The sequence below is a fragment of the Rosa rugosa genome, chromosome 6 (assembly GCF_958449725.1).
Source record: "Rosa rugosa chromosome 6, drRosRugo1.1, whole genome shotgun sequence".
NCBI lineage: Eukaryota > Viridiplantae > Streptophyta > Magnoliopsida > Rosales > Rosaceae > Rosa > Rosa rugosa.
Window position 1 is genome coordinate 40,170,634 of NC_084825.1, and position 25,982 is coordinate 40,196,615.

At 39.4% G+C, this 25,982-nt stretch overlaps 1 protein-coding gene and 1 non-coding gene across 2 annotated transcripts; one reads left to right on the forward strand and one right to left on the reverse strand.

Moving 5' to 3' along the window:
* Nucleotides 1-12,343: 12,343 nt before the first annotated feature.
* On the reverse strand, nt 12,344-21,357 carry LOC133716780 (uncharacterized). Its single transcript, XM_062143436.1, has 4 exons — nt 21,299-21,357; nt 14,231-18,616; nt 13,857-14,029; nt 12,344-13,352 (listed from the first exon to the last, which is right to left on the reverse strand). Exons 1-4 carry the CDS (start codon nt 21,355-21,357, stop codon nt 12,730-12,732), a joined length of 5,241 nt encoding a protein of 1,746 aa, XP_061999420.1. The 3' UTR covers nt 12,344-12,729.
* LOC133719096 (small nucleolar RNA R71) lies at nt 17,927-18,033 on the forward strand. Its single transcript, XR_009850825.1, has one exon. It is a non-coding gene; the product is annotated as a small nucleolar RNA R71 (small nucleolar RNA).
* Nucleotides 21,358-25,982: the final 4,625 nt, after the last annotated feature.

Consider the following 25,982-nt stretch of genomic DNA (forward strand, 5'->3'; position numbering starts at 1 on the left):
CGGGTGTGCCGATGTTCAACTCTCCGATGCCTAAGTTAGTATCAATATAAGATAATGATAATAGAAAGCGATAGTAAACAGTTACCTCTTTGGGTTGTTGGAGATGACCTTGATGTAGCAGATTTGTGGGAGCTTGGTTCCGTTTCTTTCGGTGTGGGACGATCGGGGTTCCCGATATCGCCTAGAGGGGTATCGGGACCCTTAGCTGGGAGATTTCCCCGATATCGCCTAGAGGGGTAGCGGGACCCTCAGTTGGGAGCTTTCCCTCTGTATTGGCGATATGAGTCTTGTACTGCCGATACGTGTGCCTAGGAGGTATATGTATACCACCAACAAGTCCCCTAAGTCCCCGGTCAAGAGTTCTCTTGGGTGGGGAGTTTGTCTTTGGTAGAAGTATCGGAAGTGTAAGGCGAATTCGTGCCACGTGTCTTCCGTACAACCACTACCCCCAGTCCCCCAAGTTCCCACCTAAGAGGAGTCTTGGCTGGGGTGAGGAGTTCGTACTCGCGACTGGCGTTGTGTCGCTATCACGAATCTGTGGTGGGGTTTCATGCGTCTTTTGGCGCATACGCCATGTCCTGGTGACACGTGTGCTGTTGGCATTCGTTTTCCGTGTGCGGGAAGTCCGGTGTACTGGAGCCCATAACATGTAATAATGGCGTAGTGGTAAGGAGTCGAGGTGACGATGCATTTCCTGTGTAACGTTCAGAGATGTCGGACACGTGGTGAGATCTGGTGTCGTCGTCCTTGCACGTCCAACGGTCCCTGTGTTCTCGAGGTCCCTATATAAGGACAGGGGGGGAGATGGGGGCGGTTACTGTTCCTCTGTTTTTGTTGGAGATTGGGATAAGAACTGATTAAAGTTAGAGCCTTTATCGTGTAGAAAGCTTGAATTTTCTGCTGGTGGTCGAAATTTCGTTTTCTTGGCGTCGTTGTTTCTGTTTTCCGATTGGAGGAGTGAACATGTACGCTCTCTCTCGACTTTTCTGGGTTTCTTTCTGAGGGCGTTTGTGTGGTAGTGTGGGTTTCGTTGGTGAGTCGTTTGCCTGAGGTGGGATTTTTCGGTGGGCTCTAGGTCGTTGTGGGTTCGGTTAAGTTTTGGAGAAGGTGAATTTTGGGTTTAGTTGGGCTTGCTGTTGCGGCTCTGGGCTAGGTTATTAGATTTTGAAATTTTGTGGGGCGGGTCGGGGAAGGCTATTGACTAACTGTGGGTATCATTCGCAGTATGGCGCGGGAGCATCGTGGTCGCGGTAGGAGAGAGGGTTCCTCTCGTGGAGGTGAAGGAGTTTTCCGTGGTGGTGTCGGCGTTTCCCGTGGGGGTGGCGAGGGTGTTTCTCGAGGCCGGGGCGAGAGTGCTCCCCGCGGGGGTGCCGTGGGCACGTCCCGAGGTGGCGGTGAGGGCGCGTCTCATGGAGGTCCAAGTAGGGTTGAGCGAATTGCGGGTTCCGATGTTCCCGAGGTGGAGAATGTTGAGGTGTTGGAGATTCCTCACTTGCCACGTGGGCGGTTACTCCTTGGTGAGATGCCTATTGATCAGCCGGGTCCGAGTATGACGGAGGAGCAGATCGCCGAAATGAGGACGACTTGGGGCATTCCAGGCAATGTGTTGTTGCGCCCTTTGAGGGATGATGAATGTTTTAACCACCCCGAGGTGGGGTGGGCGTGCTTTTATGAGTATCAGCTTAGGTGTGGGCTGACATTCCCGATACCGGAGGAGCTGTAGTATCTGTTGTCGTGCCTAAATATATATTTGGGGCAGCTATCGCCAAACGCGCTGAGGCAAGTGATGGGAGTATTGCTGCTGCATGTGGAAGCTCAACAAACTGTTATGTCCCAGCATTGGCGAGTTTAACTCCTTGTTCAAGATGCAATACTCAACGAAGGCTGGCGATAGCGGGTGCGTTAATTTTAGGGCGCGTGGCCGTGCGATTATCGAGGACCTTCCGTCAAACATTTATGCTCGTTGGCGGGCAGGCCTTGCCCGGTTGGGGGTCACTGGTAGAATCCAAACATGGTGCACCGGACTCCGACTCGTTTCCAGCCTATCTGTGAGTATCGTGATTGGATTTTTGGTGGATTTTGTCATTGGTGTGTGCTAACTGCGTATCTTTATATCGTAGTGAGGCAGGAGGTTGTCCTGACCACGCTAAAGCAGAAGCGTGAGGCGAGGGTGTTGGGCGCGTTTTCCAGGGGGACGAGGGGGTTCTATCGCCTGTGTAGGCTCCTGATATATGAGAGGTTTGAGCTGGGGAGGCGTCCGGGTGAGTGGCTGTTTATTGTTTATGATGTTTAACCGTTCCTTCTAACATTATTTTCTTGTGTTGTAGCGGATATGCCTAGCGAGGTTGCTAGCAAGAGTGATGCCCCATACGCGGAGGTGGATACTGATGTTATCATCAGGGAGTTGTTGCGAGAATCGGAGATGGCAAGGCGAGTTGACGTCGAACTTCCTGATAAAGTACGTGTGACTGACCATCGGGTGAACATGCTGTTGCCCAACGAGATGTATCTGAGGTTTCCCGATACTGTGTTCGAGTATCTCAACCAACGAGCCGAGGAGCAGGCGGGTGCTGAGGGGCAGTTAAGTCAGGGCCATCCAAAGCCAGGTGTTTGGGAAGCTACTCAGTTTCAGGAGTAGGCGGGCGAAGATGGTCAACGCTCCCAAGTACTCGTTGGGGAGCGCCAGTCCCTCTGTACTTACATGAGCATTTGCCAAGCATAATTAGTTATAATGAGTCACGCTCATGCTACTGCTAGCGGCACCAACAGCCACAACTGTGTGACCTACGGAAACACAGCCAAGCAGGCTATCACCTGAGCCCCGGCTCACCCCCAGATCACCGCTGACGCGCCGCCACGCGCCAAGCCAAGATCGCCTCGTTGAAGCATCAGAAGCTGGGAACTGAAGCATATCAGTCCCACATCGAAAGCAAGGAAGAGGTCAGCCTCTTCCCCACCTATAAAAGGTTCACTCATCTCTCCTCATTAATTACGCATTTACTACTTACCTACTGTTACGTTGTCAACATAAATACATTGACTAACTTAGGCATCGGATAAGAGAAGACCGCCCAGCGCGGTCTCCCTCTGACGCCCTTTGTATTTTACTTGACAGGTAGCGGAAGTATTGAGTATATCACAAGTAGCGGTCCGCCCATCGGACCAGCGTTAACCAAGATTTAGCCACCACTGAATCTTAGACATTAACATTGGCGCCGTATGTGGGAATCCTTGAGCGGGGGAATCCCACCACAACAATCACCATGACTAACGGTAGCGGGGGAAACGTTGAAGAGCAAGCGGACCAATCCGCCAACCCCCATCCCAACAACCCCGCGACTAACGTTAACCCAGCAGTTAACGTTAACTGCGCATTATTCAACACTCCGGCCAACGCTAGCGTGGAACCCCAGGGCACATCCCAGGTCCCGCTGACTCAAACTGCAGCGGAGGCTCGACCAGGCAGCAGTCGCCCACCAGGCCAGGATCTCGCCGCTATGTATGAGCTGGCATTGGCGGACCTCCACAAGGCAAACAGGGAACGCGAGCAAGAGCGCAGAGAAAAAGCCGAGGCCCAAAAGCAAGTAGCCACGTTGATGTCAAAATTCGACAAACTGAAGAAGGCGCTGGAGGCAAACGCTAACCTAGCACAAAGCGAGCAATCGCAAAGCACCAGGTGTAGTCGACCCAACGCTGGCAGGTTGGTACCCGCACCAGTCATACAGATGCAGGTACCGCTGAACCCACCCAAGTTATTGGGAATGGGACCACCTCCCCTACCCCGGCTAATGCTAGAGCAGGAAGCGGAGTCACAACCACACACCAACCGCTCCGCGACCAAGAAAAAAAAGTTTGACGAAGAGCTCTGAGATTCTCTCTCTTAGCAACGTGTAAAAGGAAGATTTTTTTTTATTTTTATTTTTTTGCTTTTGAGAAGTAACAGAAATGAATTATTCTAAAAAAAAAAAATAAAGGAATTATTCTCAGAAAAAAAAAGTAACATAAAGGGATTATAAGTCAAAAGAAGTAGTTAAGGGTAAAAAAGTAAATTAACTCATGACATGTGGCAAGTGGAGAGCAGATTGTCCTTATTTGTAAGATTTAGTCCTTATAAAGGGATTAGAAGTCAAAAAAAGTAGTTAAGGGTAAAAAGTAAATTAACTCATGGCATGTGGCAAGTGGAGAGCAGATTGTCCTTATTTGTAAGATTTAGTCCTTATAAAGGGATTAGAAGTCAAAAGAAGTAGTTAAGGGTAAAAAGTAAATTAACTCATGACATGTGGCAAGTAGAGAGCAGATTGTCCTTATTTGTAAGATTGAGTCCTTATATGCAGCGGCGACTTATATGCAGCGGCGAAACTACGTTTGGGTCTTGGGGGAGGGGGGTCCTTCAAGTTTTCAAACTATGCATTGATTATATATAATCATGTATGAAGATAGGAAAGAAACTCATGGAATATAAAGAAAACTCTGAGTATGGAAATGTAATTACAAGTAATTCTTATTTTCTTCTTTGTCTTTTATTGCTGACATTATCTTTCCTTGTAGATTAATTCATGAAATGTTATTATTATTTATCGATTATATTTGGACCCCCTTGTTGTCGAATCCTGGTTCCGCCTTTGCTTATATGTTTAATTCAATCTTTAAGGAATATATTTGTTAAGTCATCTTTTGTCAACAATTTATATGTAATTTGTTAAAAAGTAAATGCAAAGATATAAATTTCATGAAATTTAAAGGGGCTGAAGAGTAACTTGCAGGATAGATAAAGTGTGGAAGGTAAAGAAAGCGTTAAAATTCAAGTACACTAGAGAGAAAATATATTGCAGAAAAGTTGACGATGTATTGAATTTAGCTGTTGGTTAGGGACCTTTTATACTAAGCTAGAGGGTCGTATTTATATTATTACATACATAGAGGAATGCTAGCAACCTTTCCCTCCAACATTTCCCTTTCTACCTTCCCCATTCATTGCATGCCATGTGTATTCCACTATCTAAAAAATTCAAATAATTAATTCAATTAAAAGACAAGTTTTCACTTCCCCTCTTTACCCTTATTTAATTTCACATGCATTTAATTAAGTAATTAATTTTAGTTTCTCAACCTTTTTTTTTTCTTTTGTGAATCCTTTTTATTTGCAATTTATATTACTCTTATGGGCTTACGTACGTATTTACATAAGAAATACATACATATTGTAAATACGTACACATATATATATATATATATATATATATATATATATTTAAGAACACTTCAAAATTTTTCCCAAAAAAAAAAAAAACATAATTGAAACCAAAAAAATGGCCAAACGTTTGCTTTACTTATAATACATATATCAAAGAGAATGTTAAAAAAAAAGAGAGAAAATTTATATAATCATCTAATCTAGAATGTGTTCTAACGAGAAGGGAAAAAAAAAAACATTTGCAGCTGCTATGTCAGTGAGCTTTACCATTTTTTTTTTGTTTTTTTTTGTTTTTTGTGGGTTTTATATAAAAAAAAATGTCAAAAAAGACTCAGTATTATGGAACATGACCAAATAAATGAAAGAAAGGTGTTCGTTAAAAAACTTAGGAAATATAAGAAATGAAAAAAAAATGTTAGAAAAAAATTAGAAAAACCAAAGAGTCAAGAGTCTTTTTTTTTGCATATTAATAGAGAGCATTTAATAAGGTCGAACATAAGGGTAAAACATGGAATGAAATTAGTGGTTTTTTCAATGTAGTAAATACATAGATTGTCATCATAAATTGCAATAATTATGGGCTCAAATTTTTCTCCTGCCTTGTAAGAAATCCAATGCACACCCAAGCCAAGTGATCCAGCAAGAAAAGTTGCTGTTACCCTGTTTATGCTTTTATAGAGTGTTGCACCTGCAAAATGAAATATAACAAAGTGGGCATTTTGTACTTTAAATTGATGCATAGAAAGTATGTTAATCCAGATATGCCTTGGGATTACTTGGTACTCACTATTCAGTTACTCACCTACAGAAGATTCAAAAACTACTACAACTGTCATAACTGCCCACATAGCATTCCCTCCAACCCCTTCATACAAAGACCTCATATAGTAACAAAGTGACACAATTGTAAGAGCCAACCCAACTTTGATAGCATGAATAACCTTTTTGGGTTGAGCGTTTCTATTGGGACCTCCAAATCTGCTCAGTTGACCTCACTCTATTATGAATTATTAAATGACATATATAAACTCTTATAAAATGACTATTAAGGACAATAATTATACCAAAAAAAAATTTATATTTAATTTCTCTATACTTTCCAATTCAATAATATTATATTACATTCTTTATTATTTTCCTTATCTATTTTTATTTTCCAATTTCACTACATACTCATTAACGCATTTATATATATTTAATAAGAATTAAAACTATAATCAAGATCATGTGACATAAAAGTTCCTATCATCATATAGGTTGAACGCATATTGGTGAGGGATAACAAAAGAAATCATATTATGACCTAAATCCTAGTCTATCTATTATATTTGAAAAAAAAAAAAAAAAAAAAATCTAAAAAACTATTAAATAATTAATCATGAGGTACAGAAAATAGAGAAAATAATTAAACATTAAGAAAAATTACTCTTCATTTTTTTTTTGCACATCTACAAGAGAAAAAAAAAAGTAAAAAAAAAAACAATTTTTTTTATTATTAAAAATTAATTTTTAAAGCCCAATACCTTGTGTTTTTCTTTTTTATTGGATAAGAGATTTATGTAATCTAGTTAAGGAATGAATATGTAATTAATGATGGTTTGTTTGCAAATTATATGAGTGAGGTTATTTCAGGAACTTGAGTAAGGTTTAGTGAGTAAATTTAGTATTTGAAAATTTAATAAGAGGTGTAAAAAGCAAGGAGGTCAAGTGAGTAAATTTGGAGGTTCTAATAGAAAAACTCTTTTGGGTTCAGCAACCCCTAAATTCCATGCATTCACTAAAAACCTCCAAACCTTCATTATCAAACCTCCAACTACAGACTTCAATCCCAGCCACACCTTATTAACTAGCCTCGGTTCTAGAACTGCTACCACTTGTTTTGTCCCATCAGCCACATTGATACTCCACTCCAAATTCTCTGGCACATCCTTTTCATCAGGGCCGGCCCTGAGGGCTGCTACTTGAGGCAGCCGCCTCAGGCCACCGGTGGGCCTCCGCCAATTTTTTTTTTTTTAATTTTACATATATATGTTATATAATTATATATTTTAGTTTTGCCCATATCAAGCAATGGGGCTGCGCTAGTGCAGCGGTGACAGAGTTTTGCTGTTGTTTGCAGCACGCCAGCACCAAGGTAAAAGTCGTATTGGCCTCTCTTTTTTTGTCTTTTTTTTTTCTTAATTAATTTCTTTGTAATTAAATGTTTTTTGTTCCTTCTTTTTCCAGCTTCTATGGAAAGAATATTTTGAAATTGAATACTAATGTATTTGCCCTTTGTTTTTCATTGGTTTCTTTTGTAATATTTAAATATATTTTGTTCTTTTTTATTTTTTCAACTTCTAAGAGAAAAATTACTTTAGAATTGAACACCTTATTATTATTATTATTATTATTTTTGCATTACTATTAATGTAGGGATTCAATTTATATATATATATATAAAAAATTCTTGTATACGTTGACGTATGCCATACATCAACTATTTCAAATATTTTAGGCCGTTGGATATAATTAAAATATGAATATATCTAAGGGTCTAGAATATTCAATAGTGGTGACCTGCTTAGCAGGTAGCCTGTATAATTTTTTTTTTCTTTTTCAAAATTCTGAATTACATATCTACATTAAAAAAAAAAAAAACCCTAAATTGAAAAAGAGGAGAAGACGAGGAAAAGAGGAAGAAAGAAACCGTCCAGTTTTGTTCTTGTACAAAGCGAGAAAACAAGTACGTAGAATCCGGGTTTCATTGTTTGCACTCAGGTACGTAGGTACGTAGAATCCTTATCATCTAGATGCGATTATAAGACTTTGTAGTTGTATGTTGCACCATTATCATCTAGATGATGGGTTTAGGGTTTCCTGTTGAATGTCCCTTATTTTATGTTTGAGCACCGATTCCAGTTGAAGATTAGACTATAGAGTTTAAAGACCTTGAAAGCCTATGTTCGAATGCCCGATAACTGGCCTCATGTATTTGCGTGGTTTTGCATGTAAGGAGGAGAAAGTAAGAGGAAGAGGTGATCCTGAGTTCCTGACTCTAGTAGTGTGATCCTGAGTTCGATTATATGATTTTTTTATATGAGGCCACATTTTAATTATTCGCCTCAGACCTCCAAAATGTCAAGACCGGCCCTGCTTTTCATTCACCATATTGGACCAAAAAGAAGTCTGTTCAGTTAGGACTAATTAATTGAGAGCTATGAAAGCTGTGTAAGTCAGTGGCTATTCTTATATATGGCAGTCACAGGTTACTTGAAGTTATAAGAACAATACAAGGCTGCAGGCTAGGCTTAGAATTTGAACATTGTTTACATGAATTTTCAATTCCTTGAGCACTGAAAAGTGAAAAGACAGCATGCCTAAAGAAAGTGATAAACATTTCCAAGTGTCATCACCATGCATTATGTTTGTTTTAACTTTAATCGTTTTGAATTAACAATATCTTGGTGCTGTACTGCTGTTATCTCCTTAGACAAGTGGATGTTATATTAATCCCAGACAGTACACTCATGGTTTTGATAGCTAAATTTATAAGCTATTGATTTTCCTTATTCACACTTAAGATTGTCAATTGTAGCAAGGGTAAACAAGGGTCTTTCCCGCAGAGGACTAATGTTATAACTACTCAAAACAATGTCACAAAAGTGACCACTGTTCCTAGCGAAAAGCAGTCGAAAATCTAATTAAAAACCTAATCTAAACTATTCAGAAAAATATGAAAATTTGCAGAGATATACTAGACACACAGAGCGTCTAGCATACAAAATTTGGTATTATTCGGAATTGATTTACTATTCTAAACAAATACGAAAATATAGAGTACAGAAGCTGAAAATAACAAAAACTGGTTTTAAGATGGTTTGAAAACAATATGATGAAGATAGTTAGGGAAGATGCATCCACCCCGGACAATCACACACAAGACAATTTGTTCAATCCTAATTCAATTAATCTAGATGAAGATGCTCAGGTTGGCTCGGTACGCTTGAACACAACCTATTACCCTTTCTTACTTCGTAAGCTAGGCAGGAAGTGCTCTACACCTAGACTATTCCCAAGCAATGCAACCTAAAGGTACGCTTATTAGATTAAACATGCAGAGATCATTAAGGTCTAAAAGAGTTTGAGACATCACTAGGCATCGCAATAAACTTAGCGCCTTGCTAAACCTAGGACTTAGTTTACTTGATAGTGAAAACTAACAATTGCTTCTCTAGAAGGTTTGAGGAATCCAACTATAGATCCAGGCATCAAACAATCAAAGCGGTAGAACCCTAACATGCATACTAAGCGTGCACTCAAAGCATACAAGCAAGAATTCATCAATGGAAAAGCAGTAAACAAAAGTCTCATCTTGAATTAAAAGAAAATAAAATCAAAAGTCAAATCATCTTGTAGTTCATGTCTAGGGGCTTCAAGCAGCCCCCTAACTAATAAAAACTAGTTAAACATAGAAGAAACAAAACAAACTAAAGAAGGGGAGGCAGAGAGAGCGAGAGAGAGAGAGCTGCTGCAGAATCATCTCCTTTTATATGGTTAGAGGTTGCCTCCATCTTTATTGTTGTGTAGGAAATCCAAAACTTAAAAGAATTAGGGTTAGCGTGCTTAGGTGGAGTTTTCCTATTGGCTCTTGAACTTGATGACTCATTCCAACCATTCACATCATGCCATTTGTCTATATTGAGCTGATATATGAAGCACAAACTCGTCCTCGGGCTTTTCGGTGTGATTTGGGCTTCGAAACATAAATTCCCGTCCAACCTCAGATTCACGCGCAGCCTGACTTTCTTGTACTAAATCGGTCATAACTTCCTCTAGAAAAATGATATTGACGAACCGTAAAAAGATCTGGAAACTAGACATCCGAGGCTTTCTATAAATATAAAGATCATCATCTGGATCGTTCTGAGCTGGTCTCAGTGCTCTGTCGAAGTTAACTGATCTGCACAGGCAGATTTCCCGATTTTGCCTTTCAATCCCTCTTTTACTTCTTTTCTCCTTCTTTACTCCAAGATACCTATAAAACAAATAAACAACGTAAATAACTAGAAAATATACTAAACTAACAAAGAAAGTATAGAGATTAACGCTATTAATATCACAAAATTATGCTCCTATCAAATACCCCCACACTTAAGCTTTGCTAGTCCCTAGCAAACAGAGAACTAACTAGACAAAAGACACGGACCTAATGTCTTCCAAACATCTCAGAGAACTTATAATGCCCACAAGTATGGTCAACAAAATTCACACACTCACATGTCAGAATTCATAACCTCACTTAAAAGCTAATTTATTTTGATAACCATAGTGCTAAAGTTATAATACATGGGCAATCAAACTAGTGCAACAAAGGAGAACCAACTTATTCATGTGTCAAACAAGCGTCAACTCAATTTCTCACAAATATGCTCTCAATTTCTTTTCACTCATGATTTTCTGACTTGATGTATAAGCATATATTTCACTCAAGTTATATGTGAGAGGAATGATATAATAAGACAAACAAATAGCTCACATATGATAACAAGAAAGAAAGGCTTTTTCTGAAATTTTTTTTTTTACATATGATCCCACGATTGGAATGCCAAAACTCGGACGAAAGGCCAGTGACACCATATGCTCACCCCTCCACACAAGTCTCCACAAATCGAATGCACAACTTCAAAGATCAAAAAGGTCTTTATTCAAGGTTATAATGGGGCCAAGGGTTAAGGTTAAACGAAAGAAAGGATAGGAAATTTCAAAGATCCTAAGAACCTAGTGGAGCACTAGAAGAACACGAGAGATAAAAGAATCTTGAAACTCTTCAAGGTAATCAATTTTCGAACACATGAAGCACGCAATTTTTTTTCCAAGGCCAGATGTCATCTTTTTGGGCCTTTGCTTCATTATAACCTCAACAGCTACAACATGAATGTATCAAATCCAAGGAAGTATTTTGCTTTTCGATTCTTTTGATTTTTCTTTTCAAGCATTCTTTCTCTTTCTTTTTCTTTTTCGGCTATCACATATTTTTTTCTCTGTTTTTTTTTTTCAACAGCCATAAACACATACTTTTTTTTTTCTTTTTTTTTTCTTCCTTGGATCGATGTACAATGAACTCCCCCACACTTGCTTACAAAAGTACCTTGAACATAAGTACATCTCTCAAAATATTTGCTCCACTACTTCCTTAGGATAGGGTAAGGATATATCTATACTAAGCTTAGGGTTAAGGAATTCATGGGTGATGAAACAAAAAGGCTTAATGTAGGCTCAAGGGGGTTAACTAGGGGATTGCACATCTTGTGTGCATAAAAGGGACACAGGTTAATTTGGCTATGGTGGTAATCCTAGTGCCTTTATCCCTTCCCATCCATCATGCAATTCAATCATACGCTTCAAGAGGCTTTGGGGCAAGTTCTAGCATTTGTCCTTATAAAATATGCAAGTCGAATCCGAGTCTCAACCAAGATGAATAAAAGATGAGATCATGCAAAATCCTCGTCAAGAAAATAAGATGATTCTATACTAAGCACTCAGAAAAGAAATAGCACATATACAGGCTCAAAAGCTCACAAGGGTTTAAATCAAGTTTAACCTGTCATAGCATGCATCCATCAATTCTCAAGTGTTACATTAATCCAACCATCAATGTATATAAATCAAGCACAATAATCATCAAAATCTATTAACAATTATTTGAAATCAAGAATCCAACACGTGCCTGCAATCCTTTTGTGACCAACATATAAATCTGAAAGTTCATGCTCATCATAGAGTTGGAAGACTCCTAAGACTCAAAGAAAAATAAAACCTAAAACTAGACTCTTTTTTTATTTTATTTTTTATTTATTTTATTTTTTATTTTTTAAACAAAGAATGACTCAAAAACAAATTGACAAATTTGTATTTCCCTCCCCCACACTGAAACTAGACATTGTCCTCAATGTATGGCAATATAACGCACAATGCACCAGGAAAGCATAGATAAAGAAAATCCAAAAGAGGGCAAGTAGGAAGATAAGAAAGGTTATAGAAAAGCTCCCCCTTGTAGACCTCCAGCTGCTCACAACCTTTGGAGAGGACTGAAATTAGACACCATCTGCAAGGCACAAGGCCTTGACTTCCACAATGGAAGCTCCGTGCTATATGGACTCCAAAAGGTCGCAAATTTGCGCAGGTCCCTGTTTTGCTGGACTGACCTTTCTGTATTCAAATCGGAACTGGGAACGCAGCAGAACTCCGAATCCAGTTCTGTAAAATCGTACAGAAACTAGACTCAGAGAGCTTTCTATGCATATATGGCACGTCTCCTGGTTCCATCGGAGCTAAAAACGGTAGCCAGCCAAAGTCGACTGACTGCGCAGCCAGCACTCTGTTTTCGAGCAGGAAAGGAAAACTTCCTAGCCTTTCTTAATGGGTACACCTGCACACTCACAAAACACATTAAAACGAACTAACAAGAATCAAATTAAAAACGAAAAAGTTTGGGTTGCCTCCCAACAAGCGCTTGTTTTAACGTCCTTCCAGCCTGACGTGTACCAAGAGATTTACTCAAGGGGAGGGGGTTCATGGAGGGGTACATCCTCCACTGCTTGCTCCACAAATGACTCATAGTAAGGTTTGAGTCGATGGCCATTGACCTTGAATTTCATTCCGGTCTTGTTACTTTGAATTTCTACTGCACCATGATGAAACACATTAGTAACAACGAATGGACCAATCCAACGTGAACGAAGCTTACCAGGAAATAATTTAAGGCGGGAATGGAAAAGAAGGACTTTTTGTCCAACAACAAAAGTCTTCCTCATTATCATCTTGTCATGAAATGCCTTAGTCTTCTCCTTGTATATCTTAGCACTCTCATAAGCTTCATTGCGGATTTCCTCAAGCTCATTCAGCTGAAGTTTTCTATGCAAGCCCGCAACGTGCAAGTCCATGTTAAATTTCTTTACCGCCCACCATGCTCGATGTTCCAACTCCACGGGTAAGTGGCATGGCTTACCATAAACAATTCGGAAGGGCGACATGCCAATGGGTGTCTTGAAGGCAGTCCTATAAGCCCATAAGACGTCATCTAATCTCAAGCTCCAATCCTTCCTATTTGGTGCCACAGTCTTCTCTAAGATTTGCTTGATTTCACGGTTGGACACTTCCGCTTGCCCACTTGTTTGGGGATGATATGGTGTAGACACTTTGTGGGTGATATTGTACTTCCGAAGGAGAGCTTCAAAGGTCCTATTGCAAAAATGCGATCCACCATCACTGATTATGGCTCTTGGGGTCCCAAATCTAGAAAAGATGTGAGCTTTAAGAAAATCTGAAACCACTTTAGCATCGTTAGTCCGGGTGGCCTTTGCCTCCACCCATTTAGACACATAATCAACTGCAAGTAGAATGTAAAGAAAGCCATATGAAGAAGGGAATGGACCCATGAAATCAATGCCCCAAATATCGAATATTTCAACACTTATGATTGGAGTTTGAGGCATTTGATCCCTTGGACCCAAGTTACCTGTACGTTGACATCTATCACATGTCTTGCAAAAGAGATAAGCATCCTTGAATAATGTAGGCCAATAGAATCCACATTCAAGGACCTTCAAGGCAGTCCTTTTTGCTCCAAAGTGTCCTCCACAAGCATAAGTATGGCAAAAGGTTAGTATAGAATGAAATTCAGATTCATGGACACACCTTCTTACCAATTGATCTGCGCAAAACTTCCATAAGTATGGCTCATCCCAAACATATTGCCTTGAGGTTTTGATCAACTTATCCTTTTGAGCTCGAGTGAAATTTTCCGGAACTAGCTTGGTTGCCTTATAATTGACGATGTCTGCGAACCATGGCTCAAAAGAAGAAGAAGAAAATTTTGGGTTCCTGGCGAGATCGATCGTTTGGACGGTGAGATCGATCGTTTTGCTTTCTGAACCTGAAAACGATCGATCGTTGAAATGGGCGAGATCGATCGTTTTGCTTTCTGACCTCTCTGTATGAGCCAACGATCGATCGCTAGAAAGGCTGAGATCGATCGTTTTTCCTTCTGATCCCAATTTTTGTATTTCAAACAATTGCTCGTCTGGGAAAGTTTCCTTCAATGGTAGTGCATCTTCTTCCTCCTTCGAACTATGCACCAACCTACTCAAATGATCAGCTACCACATTCTCACATCCTTTCTTGTCCTTGATCTCCAAATCGAATTCTTGAAGGAGGAGAATCCATCTAATTAACCGAGGCTTTGCTTCCTTCTTTGTAAGTAGGTACCTAAGGGCTGCATGATCAGAGAAAACAATAACTTTAGTACCCAAAAGATATGAACGAAACTTTTCCAAAGCAAACACAACGGCTAATAGTTCTTTTTCTGTGGTGGAATAATTGAGTTGGGCATCGTTGAGCGTCCTTGACGCATAGTAAATAACATGAGGGATCTTTTCAACTCTTTGGCCCAACACAGCTCCCACGGCATAATCAGATGCATCACACATAAGCTCAAAGGGAAGGCTCCAATCCGGTGGCATGATAACAGGGGCCTCAGTCAACATCTTCTTCAGCTTCTCAAATGCCTCCATGCACTCCTTGTCGAAGACAAAAGGGACATCTTTTTGAAGTAGTCGACATAATGGTCTTGTGATCTTCGAGTGGTCCTTGATGAAACGTCGATAGAAACCTGCATGACCAAGAAAAGAACGCACCTCCTTCACGGATGTGGGAGGTGGTAAGGAGCGTACAAGATCTATCTTTGCTTTGTCTACTTCTATCCCTTTAGCAGATATAATATGACCCAAAACTATACCTTGTTGCACCATAAAATGACACTTTTCCCAGTTTAAAACAAGATTAGTTTCTTGACATCTCTTAAGAACTAAAGATAGATTAAATAGACAAGAATCAAAAGAGTCACCGTAGAGAGAAAAATCGTCCATGAAGACCTCGATGATCTTTTCAACCATATCAGAAAATATGCTCATCATGCACCTTTGGAATGTCGCAGGGGCGTTGCATAGACCAAAAGGCATCCTCCGGTATGCGAATGTCCCAAAAGGACATGTGAAAGTTGTCTTTTCTTGGTCCTCCGGGTGAATAGCAATTTGATTGTAGCCGGAGTATCCGTCCAAGAAACAATAGTATGCATGACCTGCAAGTCTTTCCAACATCTGATCAATAAAAGGCAAAGGAAAATGGTCCTTACGTGTAGTCGTGTTGAGTTTGCGGTAGTCAATGCAAACCCTCCAACCGGTTTGAACTCGGGTTGGAACCAATTCATTGTCTTCATTCTTCACAACTGTGATGCCAGAACGCTTAGGTACAACTTGGACCGGACTCACCCATTCGCTATCAGAGATGGGATAAATGATGCCCACATCAAGGAGTTTGAGAACCTCCTTCTTGACTACCTCCATCATAGGCGGATTGAGACGTCTTTGGGCCTCTCTTGATGGTTTGGTGCCTTCTTCTAAGAGAATTCGATGCATACACATGGAAGGGCTTATTCCCTTTATATCTGCTATGCTCCATGCAATTGCTGATTTGTGTTCCCTTAGAACTCTCACCAATTTCTCTTCCTCATTCATAGAAAGATTGGCTGCAATGATGACTGGTAATGTCTCATTCTCTCCCAAAAAGGCATACTTCAAGTGTTCGGGCAATGGTTTCAGTTCTAATTTGGGTGCCTGGATCACAGAAGGAGCAAGTTTTTCATCAGTTAATGGAAGAGGAATGAATTTAGAGTTAAACTTAGCTGGGATATAAGGTGGAGCATCAAGGGCAGCAGCTATTTCAAGCAATTCATCATCAAAAACCATAGAAGAAGAAGCAGCGATTTTTATGGCAGACGACAAACGATCGATCGCTGCATTCCCTGCGATCGATCGTTTCTGGGAGCTTAAACCAAGTTCCAATGTTTTCTTGAGTGGGTCTTCCCCCACACTTGCTTCAAATGTGTCCTGCACTAAAAATTCAAGAGCATCGATAGAAAAACAGGAATGAATGTCACTAGGGTACCTCATAGCTTCAAAGATATTGAAGCTTATAACATCTCCATCGAATTCCATGGTCAAGGTTCCTTCGAAGACATCTATCTTTGTGCGAGCAGTCCTCAAGAATGGACGACCAAGAATGAGTGGTAAGTCATATGGCACAGGCTCGGGTTCCATGTCAAGCACAAAGAAATCCGCGGGGAATATCAAATGATTAACTTGAACCAAGACATCCTCCACAAGACCCTTAGGAAGAGCTATTGAGCGATCCGCTAATTGGATAGTTACCGGTGTTGATTTGAGCTCACCTAGATTCAAAGACTCATAGACAGAGAAAGGCATTAGATTAATTGAAGCACCTAAGTCTAATAAAGCCTTACCGAACCTTTTATCCCCAATGGTGCAAGGGATTGTAAACCTTCCGGGATCCTTCAACTTAGGAGGTAGCTTTCTCAAGAGCACAGCGGATACTTCTTCACTTAGAGCAACAGTTTCCTTCTCCTTGTACTTCCGTTTGTTAATGCACAACTCCTTGAGAAATTTAGCATATCGCGGTATTTGCTTTATAGCATCTAAGAGAGGGATGTTAACTTGGACTTTACGAAAAGTTTCCAAGACATCCTTCTCTTCTTGCTCTTTCTTGGAGCTCATGAACCTGCGAGGGAAAGGAATACATGAAGTAACCAACTTAGGAGGATTAGGATCTTTTACCTTTGGAAGGGAAGAAACATGAACATTCTGATCAACCCCCGTGAGATCGATCGTTGGGATTGGAGAGATCGATCGTTTGGCTTCTGAGGTCATAAACGATCGATCGTTTAGATGGCCGAGATCGATCGTTTTCTCTCCAGGGACGATTCTCTCTTCCTCCCTTGAACTTCTCTGCGCCTCCTTCTCTTCTTGATCTTTCTTGGATGTTCTTTGGTGCCCAGAGATTTCTTCCAATTGTCTACCACTCCTTAGAGTGATTGCATTAAGCTCAGCCCGACGTCCATCCCTTGGATTTTGAACGGTTGTGCTAGGGAGGGTGCCAGGAAGTCTAGTTTGCATCTCTGTTGCAAGTTGCCCAACTTGTCTTTCCAAATTCTTGATGGATTGACCATGCTCTTTGAGTTGAGATCTTGCCTCTTGTATGAAGGATGCAGTGTCCTTTTGGAATGATGCAGTGTTCAAAGCCATCTCCTTCACTAGTTCTTCCAAGGACTTGCTTGAGGATTGTTGAGGAGGATTTTGTTGATAGACTTGCTGCTTGGCCCCTTGTTGGAATCCAGGTGGTCCATTGTAGACGCCTTGAGTATGTCGAAGCACGTTGTCATTACCGCCCCAACGGAAGTTTGGGTGATCCTTCCATCCCGGATTGTACGTGTTCGAGTAAGGGTCATATTTGGGCCTTTGTTGCCCCATGTAATTCACCTGTTCCTCAGACATAGCAGACATAGGACATCTATCAGTAGTATGATCAGAATAGGAACAAATAGAGCATACCTGAGGTGTTGCTTTAATGCCATTGCCTAAGGCATTCATTAACATGTCGAGCTTTCTTTCCACAGCCACCATTTGGTTCCTTGAATCAACTTCATACACTCCACGTCCTCTTGTACGTTTATCCCTTGTGTAGAATTGTCTATTGTTGTCGGCCAAATCATCAATCAGATTATATGCTTCTTGACCGGTTTTATTCATGAAAGTCCCTCCACACGCAGAATCAACGCTGCCCCTATTGGCTATGTCCAACCCATCATAGAAAAATTGGACAAGGTCATTCAGACTGAAGTTGTGATGGGGACACTTCCTCTGCAACTCCTGAAATTCCTCCCATGCTTCATATAGTGTATCTCCATCCTTTTGAGTGAAGTTTTGAATCTCCCTCCTTAGTCGTTTTGTCAGTTGAGCGGGGAAATATTGTTTCAAAAACTTCTTAACCATTTCATCCCAAGTTGTGATGATACCTGCAGGTAACGAGTACAACCAACGTTTTGCATCATCTTTTAAAGAAAAGGGAAATAGAAGTAACCTAAGTCCTTCTGGTTGGATGTTCTGAATGGTTTGCAGCTTGCAAATATCTAAGAATTCCCTAATGTGAACATTAGGATCCTCAGATGGTGTGCCCGAGTACTTAGGCAGTGAGTTCAGGAGCTGCACAGGAATGGAGAAGGCTTGATTGCCCGGTGGTGTGTAAGCTATGCATGAGGGGGATTCCGAAGCTGTAGGAACAAAAGCATCCTTCAGTGCCATGTCGCGTCTTGGGGGTTCCTCTTTGTCCTCGTGAGTTGAATGTGCAGGTGAGTTTGGTGGTGTTTTCTCGTCCTCCTCCCCTTGTGAAGAAGTAGAACCCGCCGTTGTGTCGTGAATTGGCAAACTAGTTCCCTTCGTTTGCTTCCTATTCGACTTGCAAGTGCGTTCTATCTCTGAATCCAAGGGGGTAAGATTGCCTTGAGCAGTTCTACGAGTAAGCATACACCTGAAAACACAAACCAAAGAAATACTAAGTAAGAAACTAACACAAAAATCAAATTAAACAAACTAGTAAAAGCAATTAGAATAAAAGTAATCCCCGGCAACGGCGCCAAAAATTGATAGCTAAATTTATAAGCTATTGATTTTCCTTATTCACACTTAAGATTGTCAATTGTAGCAAGGGTAAACAAGGGTCTTTCCCGCAGAGGACTAATGTTATAACTACTCAAAACAATGTCACAAAAGTGACCACTGTTCCTAGCGAAAAGCAGTCGAAAATCTAATTAAAAACCTAATCTAAACTATTCAGAAAAATATGAAAATTTGCAGAGATATACTAGACACACAGAGCGTCTAGCATACAAAATTTGGTATTATTCGGAATTGATTTACTATTCTAAACAAATACGAAAATATAGAGTACAGAAGCTGAAAATAACAAAAACTGGTTTTAAGATGGTTTGAAAACAATATGATGAAGATAGTTAGGGAAGATGCATCCACCCCGGACAATCACACACAAGACAATTTGTTCAATCCTAATTCAATTAATCTAGATGAAGATGCTCAGGTTGGCTCGGTACGCTTGAACACAACCTATTACCCTTTCTTACTTCGTAAGCTAGGCAGGAAGTGCTCTACACCTAGACTATTCCCAAGCAATGCAACCTAAAGGTACGCTTATTAGATTAAACATGCAGAGATCATTAAGGTCTAAAAGAGTTTGAGACATCACTAGGCATCGCAATAAACTTAGCGCCTTGCTAAACCTAGGACTTAGTTTACTTGATAGTGAAAACTAACAATTGCTTCTCTAGAAGGTTTGAGGAATCCAACTATAGATCCAGGCATCAAACAATCAAAGCGGTAGAACCCTAACATGCATACTAAGCGTGCACTCAAAGCATACAAGCAAGAATTCATCAATGGAAAAGCAGTAAACAAAAGTCTCATCTTGAATTAAAAGAAAATAAAATCAAAAGTCAAATCATCTTGTAGTTCATGTCTAGGGGCTTCAAGCAGCCCCCTAACTAATAAAAACTAGTTAAACATAGAAGAAACAAAACAAACTAAAGAAGGGGAGGCAGAGAGAGCGAGAGAGAGAGAGCTGCTGCAGAATCATCTCCTTTTATATGGTTAGAGGTTGCCTCCATCTTTATTGTTGTGTAGGAAATCCAAAACTTAAAAGAATTAGGGTTAGCGTGCTTAGGTGGAGTTTTCCTATTGGCTCTTGAACTTGATGACTCATTCCAACCATTCACATCATGCCATTTGTCTATATTGAGCTGATATATGAAGCACAAACTCGTCCTCGGGCTTTTCGGTGTGATTTGGGCTTCGAAACATAAATTCCCGTCCAACCTCAGATTCACGCGCAGCCTGACTTTCTTGTACTAAATCGGTCATAACTTCCTCTAGAAAAATGATATTGACGAACCGTAAAAAGATCTGGAAACTAGACATCCGAGGCTTTCTATAAATATAAAGATCATCATCTGGATCGTTCTGAGCTGGTCTCAGTGCTCTGTCGAAGTTAACTGATCTGCACAGGCAGATTTCCCGATTTTGCCTTTCAATCCCTCTTTTACTTCTTTTCTCCTTCTTTACTCCAAGATACCTATAAAACAAATAAACAACGTAAATAACTAGAAAATATACTAAACTAACAAAGAAAGTATAGAGATTAACGCTATTAATATCACAAAATTATGCTCCTATCAGGTTTGAGGAAGATGCCGTGAAGGCGTGAACCACTCTTTTAATTGAAAGTCAGACAGTAAGGTTTCTTAAGAGAAGTAAAATTAAACTCATGCATCAAGTGTTAAGACTAGATCTTAGGAGTATAAGATTGCCAATTAGGGAAGATTAGTGAAGGTCTAAAATAACTTCGTACTTCAGAAATATTACGTTCACATAGTTGGTCTAGCTATTCCCTTGCGGTTTCTTACTCCAATGGATATTATGCATCTTAAGATCAGGTTTGCAGCATTCTCTACAGAAACTTCAAATTCTAATTTGTATTACAGAGTACACTCTCACATCGGTGCAATTAACTAATTAAGGTGCACTTGGCTAGAAATTAATAATCCACAAGCAAACCGACTCCCAATTTTATAATAAAATTTTCCAATGCATCTGTTGTAAGCATCGCAATAGAATGATGCAGTTCTATAGGTTGATATACCTAATTATACTTATTAATACACTGTTTAGTGCGGTTACCTGAAGCTGAGCTCGAGGCTTTTGCAACCTTCCAAGGTATCCAATTAAGTGGAATACTCGCTTCTGATCTAAAAATAAATGAATTAATAACATTTTAGGTCATTCTATTATACTAATACAACATAGGAAATGCAACCTAGCTAATCGATCAATCAGAATCCAATAGGAGACGATCCCTGACCTAATGTTTATTCTCAGTGTTCACATCAATGGCACAAAAATGCACTCATAGGATTTGATAGCCAGCTTCAACTATCAAGCAGCTAACTAGCTTACAAAGTTTTTATGTCTTTCTCAAACACACATCATCCACACACTATTACAGAAGACTAATTAATATTTTAGTTAATCTCTATTACATCATGAATCACATTACCAAGGTAGTTCCATGCATGCAGCCCAAGTTTTATATTTTACAGGTTTTAGAGCTGGTATGTAAAACGAATTTACAACACAAGCTCACACAAATACATGTTCATCATTAACCTTAAACATACCATTGACGTCATAAGTTGAGGCCATTGTTGCAGCTGCAGAAACAAAGATGAGGACGAGGTCGAAGTCTTCTGCTATTCACCAACTTAAGCTTCTGAATGGGCAGAACACTATGCTTGTAAAACGGTGGTGATAACAGGGACCCTAACCTCTTATTTATACAAGTACTAGTCCTAAGAATCCTCCCATAAAGGTTTTCCTTAAGGATCAAGTCTTGTATCTAAGAATCCTAATGCATCACAGTTTAGGACTTTCTTGTAGTCCAATTAATGGATTCCTAATCCAATGATAAATACACTATCACATTAGATATCTAGGTTGATTCTTTTCCAAATCCATGTTGTATTCGATTTAATGCTTTGATGGTTTCCTAGTTGCTCTAGGATAACTTGTGATGAGTCCACTTTTAATCTAACAATCTCTCACTTGGACTATCACTGGTTATCAAGGACAACCAAAACTGAATAACATCAACTCGTTTACAACCAACTATAGTGTGCACCAGAATAAGGAAAAGTCTCAAAATCCATTCAACATGGTCAAAACACAGTAGCTTATGTAGAGCAAGGAAAAGCATACACTTTAACAAAAATGCAGCACTTCCAGACTACTAACATAACCTCCTGCATTTCACATATGCTATTAAAAACAAAATGATGCAGTATATGAACATTGTGTATTACCAGAAGATCATATACCTAAATGGTCCAACTGAATGTTTCAAAATGAAACTCAAGCATAACTGAAAACACTGATGGTCTCAATGCTTGTACTTTAACTAAAAGAACATGTTCACTTAAATTACAAGACCATATGATATCAAGGTAAATCAAGAACACAAAATAAAAGTTGCAGAGAATTTTAATAAAATTGCAGTAACACAACTTGAATGAAATACCTCGAGAAATTTTATTGATAATCAAAATTTCAATAATACATAAAGTTGTGATAATAACTGAATTGAAAATCACAACTATCAAAATTACAAGAACTCAGAAAATTACAAAACTCATAAAAATTTGCTCTTACTAAATAGGCTCCCACTGAACTCAAGAACCTAAACTAGGTAAAACACCAATGTTCTCAATATGTTTCTTGAAAGCTGCAACTGACAATGCCTTAGTGAATGGATCTGCAAGCTGAAAGTCTGTGCTTATACTCAATACTGAAATTTCACCATGCTTGACTCTATCCCTCACACTGTAATACTTGAGGTCAATATGCTTTGAGTTATTTGACCTTTTACTGTTTTTACTGAAGAACACAGCTGCCTCATTGTCACAATAAATTACAAGAGCATCAGAAACTATATGACTTAAAATTCTAGTTTGCATCAAGAAATTTCTAATCCATAGCCCTTCACACATTCCTTCATATACTGCAATAAATTCTGCCTGCATTGTAGATGTTGTCACTAAGGTTTGTTTCATAGTTTTCCAAGCAACAGCCCCTCCTGCAAGTATAAAAACATATCCACAAGTCGATTTCTTGGAATCAGGATAATTTCCTGCAAAGTCTGAGTCTGTGTATCCTATAAGCTTCAACTGTTCCACTTGTCTATACACAAGCATGTGGTTTTTAGTCCTCTGCAAGTACCTGAGTACTTTCTTTCCAGCTACCCAGTGTTCATGACCTGGAAAGAATACCAACTGCAAAAGACAAATCAGGTCTAGTGCAGACCTGAGCATACATTAGGCTGCCAACAAGCCTTGCATAAGGCTTGGACTCCATATCCACCTTTTCTACTTCATTCTTTGGACTTTGTTTCTTAGTGAGCTTATCTCCTTTAGACATTGGAACCTCCCCTGATGCACAAGTCTCCATGCCAAATCTTTTCAGAATTTTAGCAATATAGTTTTGCTGGGATAATCCTAGCAAACCTTGTGCCCTATCTCTTATAATTTCTATTCCTAGTACATATGATGCCTCACCTAAATCCTTCATGTCAAAATTCTTTGACAGAAAAGCTTTGGTTTCTTTAAGTAGCTTTAAATTGCTACTGGCCAACAAAATGTCATCAACATAAAGTACCAGAAATATAAATTGGTTTCCAGATGTTTTGAGATAAAGACACTCATCCACTAAATTCTCAGTGAATCCAAAAGAAGAAATCACATAGTCAAACTTTTTATACCATTGTCTAGAAGCTTGTTTTAAACCATAAATGGATTTTCTTAGCTTGCAGACTAAGTCTTCTGTTCCTGGTTCTATAAACCCTTCAGGCTGCTTCATGTAAATAACCTCATCGAGTTCTCCATTTAAGAAGGCTGTCTTGACATCCATCTGGTGTAGTTCCATATCAAACTGAGCTACAAGTGCCATAATGATCCTAAAAGAGTCTTTGGTTGAAACTGGGGAAAAAGTTTTAGTAAAATCAATACCCTCTTTCTGTGTGAAACTCTTGGCAACTAACCTAGCTTTATGTCTCTCAATATTCCCATTTGCATCTCTCTTGGTTTTAAACACCCACTTGCAGCCTATAGCCTTTTGTTTGGGGTCAGGTTTCACTAAATCCCAAACTGCATTGTGGTTCATGGATTCAATCTCAGCTTCCATAGCTTGTTTCCACTCACTTGACTGACTGCTTTCAATAGCTTGATTGAAAGTGACTGGATCATTGTCATCTGCAAGATCAATTTCAACTTCATGTTCTTGCAAATAAACAATGTAGTCAGAATCTTCCCCCCCCTCCCATAAGTTGGTTTCCTTGCTCTATGAGACCTTCTTAATTGGGGATTTTGATTTTGTTGTGGTTCTGCAGGCTGATCTTGAGGTTCTACAGGCTGTGGTTGATCAGGTAAGGGTTCAGGGTTAGCTTGATCATCTGCAAAATGCATTTCTTGATCAACAAGTTGATCTTGTGCATTTTGAGTGTCTGGAACACTAGTGCCTGCTTGTGTATCTTGAACTATAGGCAATATACTTTCAGTATGCTCATTATCCACAATTTCTTCAAATTCTGAAGATAAATCTTCCAAACTTGTATTGTGAATTTTCTCATCCAAGAATTTTACTTGATGTGTTTCAAAAATTCTTGGTGAGTGTTGAGCTGCATAAAGCTTATAACCTTTAGATTTTTCAGGGTAGCCTATAAAATAGCAGCTTACTGTTTTAGGATCAAGTTTGTTAATGTTTGGATTGTAGATTCTAGCTTCTGCAGGGCAGCCCCACACATGACAATGGTGGAGGCTAGGCTTTCTGCTACACCATAACTCAAAAGCAGTTTTCTCTATAGCTTTACTAGGTGTTCTATTGCAAACATAGTTTGCAGTCCTTAAAGCTTCACCCCATAAAAACCTAGGTAGGCCTGTTGTGCACATCATGCTCCTGACCATATTCAGAAGTGTCCTATTCTTTCTCTCAGCCACACCATTTTGCTGAGGATTATATGGTGTGGTATATTGAGCCTTAATGCCTTGTTCTTGCAGAAACAAGGCAAAAGGACCCTTTTGTTGTCCACTCTCTGTGTATTTTCCATAAAATTCACCACCTCTATCTGATCTAACAGTTTTGATTTTCTTCTCTAGTTGTTTTTCTACTTCAGCCTTAAATATTTGAAAGGCTTTAAGTGCTTGAGATTTTTCTAAAAGTAGATAAACATAACAATATCTAGAGAAGTCATCGATGAAGGTTATGAAATACACGTTTCCACAGATTGTTTGAGTTCTAAATGGACCACAAATGTCAGTGTGTATGAGCTCTAAAAGTGCTTGGCTTCTGTATGCAGTCTTTTTCCTTAAGTTAGTTATTTTTCCTTAAAACATTCAACACAATCTTGTAAATCAGAAAAGTCAAGTTCATTCAAGATATTATTGTTTTTAACCAAAATTTTCAATCTCTCTTTTGATATATGGCCAAGTCTTCTATGCCACAAATATGCAGACTTTTCATTGCATTTAGTTCTTTTAACACCAGTTAAAGTGTTACTCGATGTGTTATTATTTTCAACAAGAGAAATTTCTTGTTGACTGTGTGAACAATTTAACTGTAGGTAATCATTCAATATAACACCAGAACCAATTTGAACTGAATCTTTAGAAATAATAATTCCATTATTGTCAATAAGAAGTCTACATCCAGATTTAACCAAAAGAGAAACTGAAATTAAATTCCTTCTCATGGAAGGTACATAATAAACATTATCCAAAACTAACAACTTTCCTAAACCAAGATCTAATTTTAAGATTCCAATAGCTTTGACTGCCACTCTCATGCCATTGCCTACACACAGGTTCACTTCATTACTTCTTGGGACTCTCTTCCTTATGAATCCCTGCAGAGAATTAGTAATATGTAAGGGGCTTCCTGAATCAATCCACCAAGTTTTTGGTTCAACATTAACTAAATTAATTTCTAAAGAAAACAGTGAGTTAGAAAAATTACCCTTTTTGATCAACCAATTCTTAAAGCCTGTGCAGTCTTTCTTCATGTGCCCTATTTTCTTACAGAAATAGCACTTGAACCTAAATGGTTTGTTGGCTTTAGCTGCTCCTGAGGTAGATCCTTTGAAGATGGTTTTGGTAGGCTTGAGCTTAGACTGGTTCTGATATTTCTTCTTAGGCTTCTCAACAAGGTTCACTGAGGTACTCGGCTCTCTTTCCTTCCTAATTCTGTCCTCCTCATCTACACAAATGGCAATCAGCTCCTTGAGG

Bases quoted from the DNA above. Each gene is read 5' to 3' on its own strand.
- LOC133716780 (XM_062143436.1), bottom strand. From the start codon at position 21,357: ATGGCCTCAACTTATGACGTCAATGGTATGTTTAAGGTTAATGATGAA. The intron at 18,617-21,298 runs GTGAGCTTGTGT...TTGTGTTTTCAG, and splicing joins AATGATGAACATGTATTTGT to GTGTATGCTTACTCGTAGAA. The intron at 14,030-14,230 runs GGGATCAGAAGG...TTCTTCTTTTGA, and splicing joins TTGTTTGAAATACAAAAATT to GCCATGGTTCGCAGACATCG.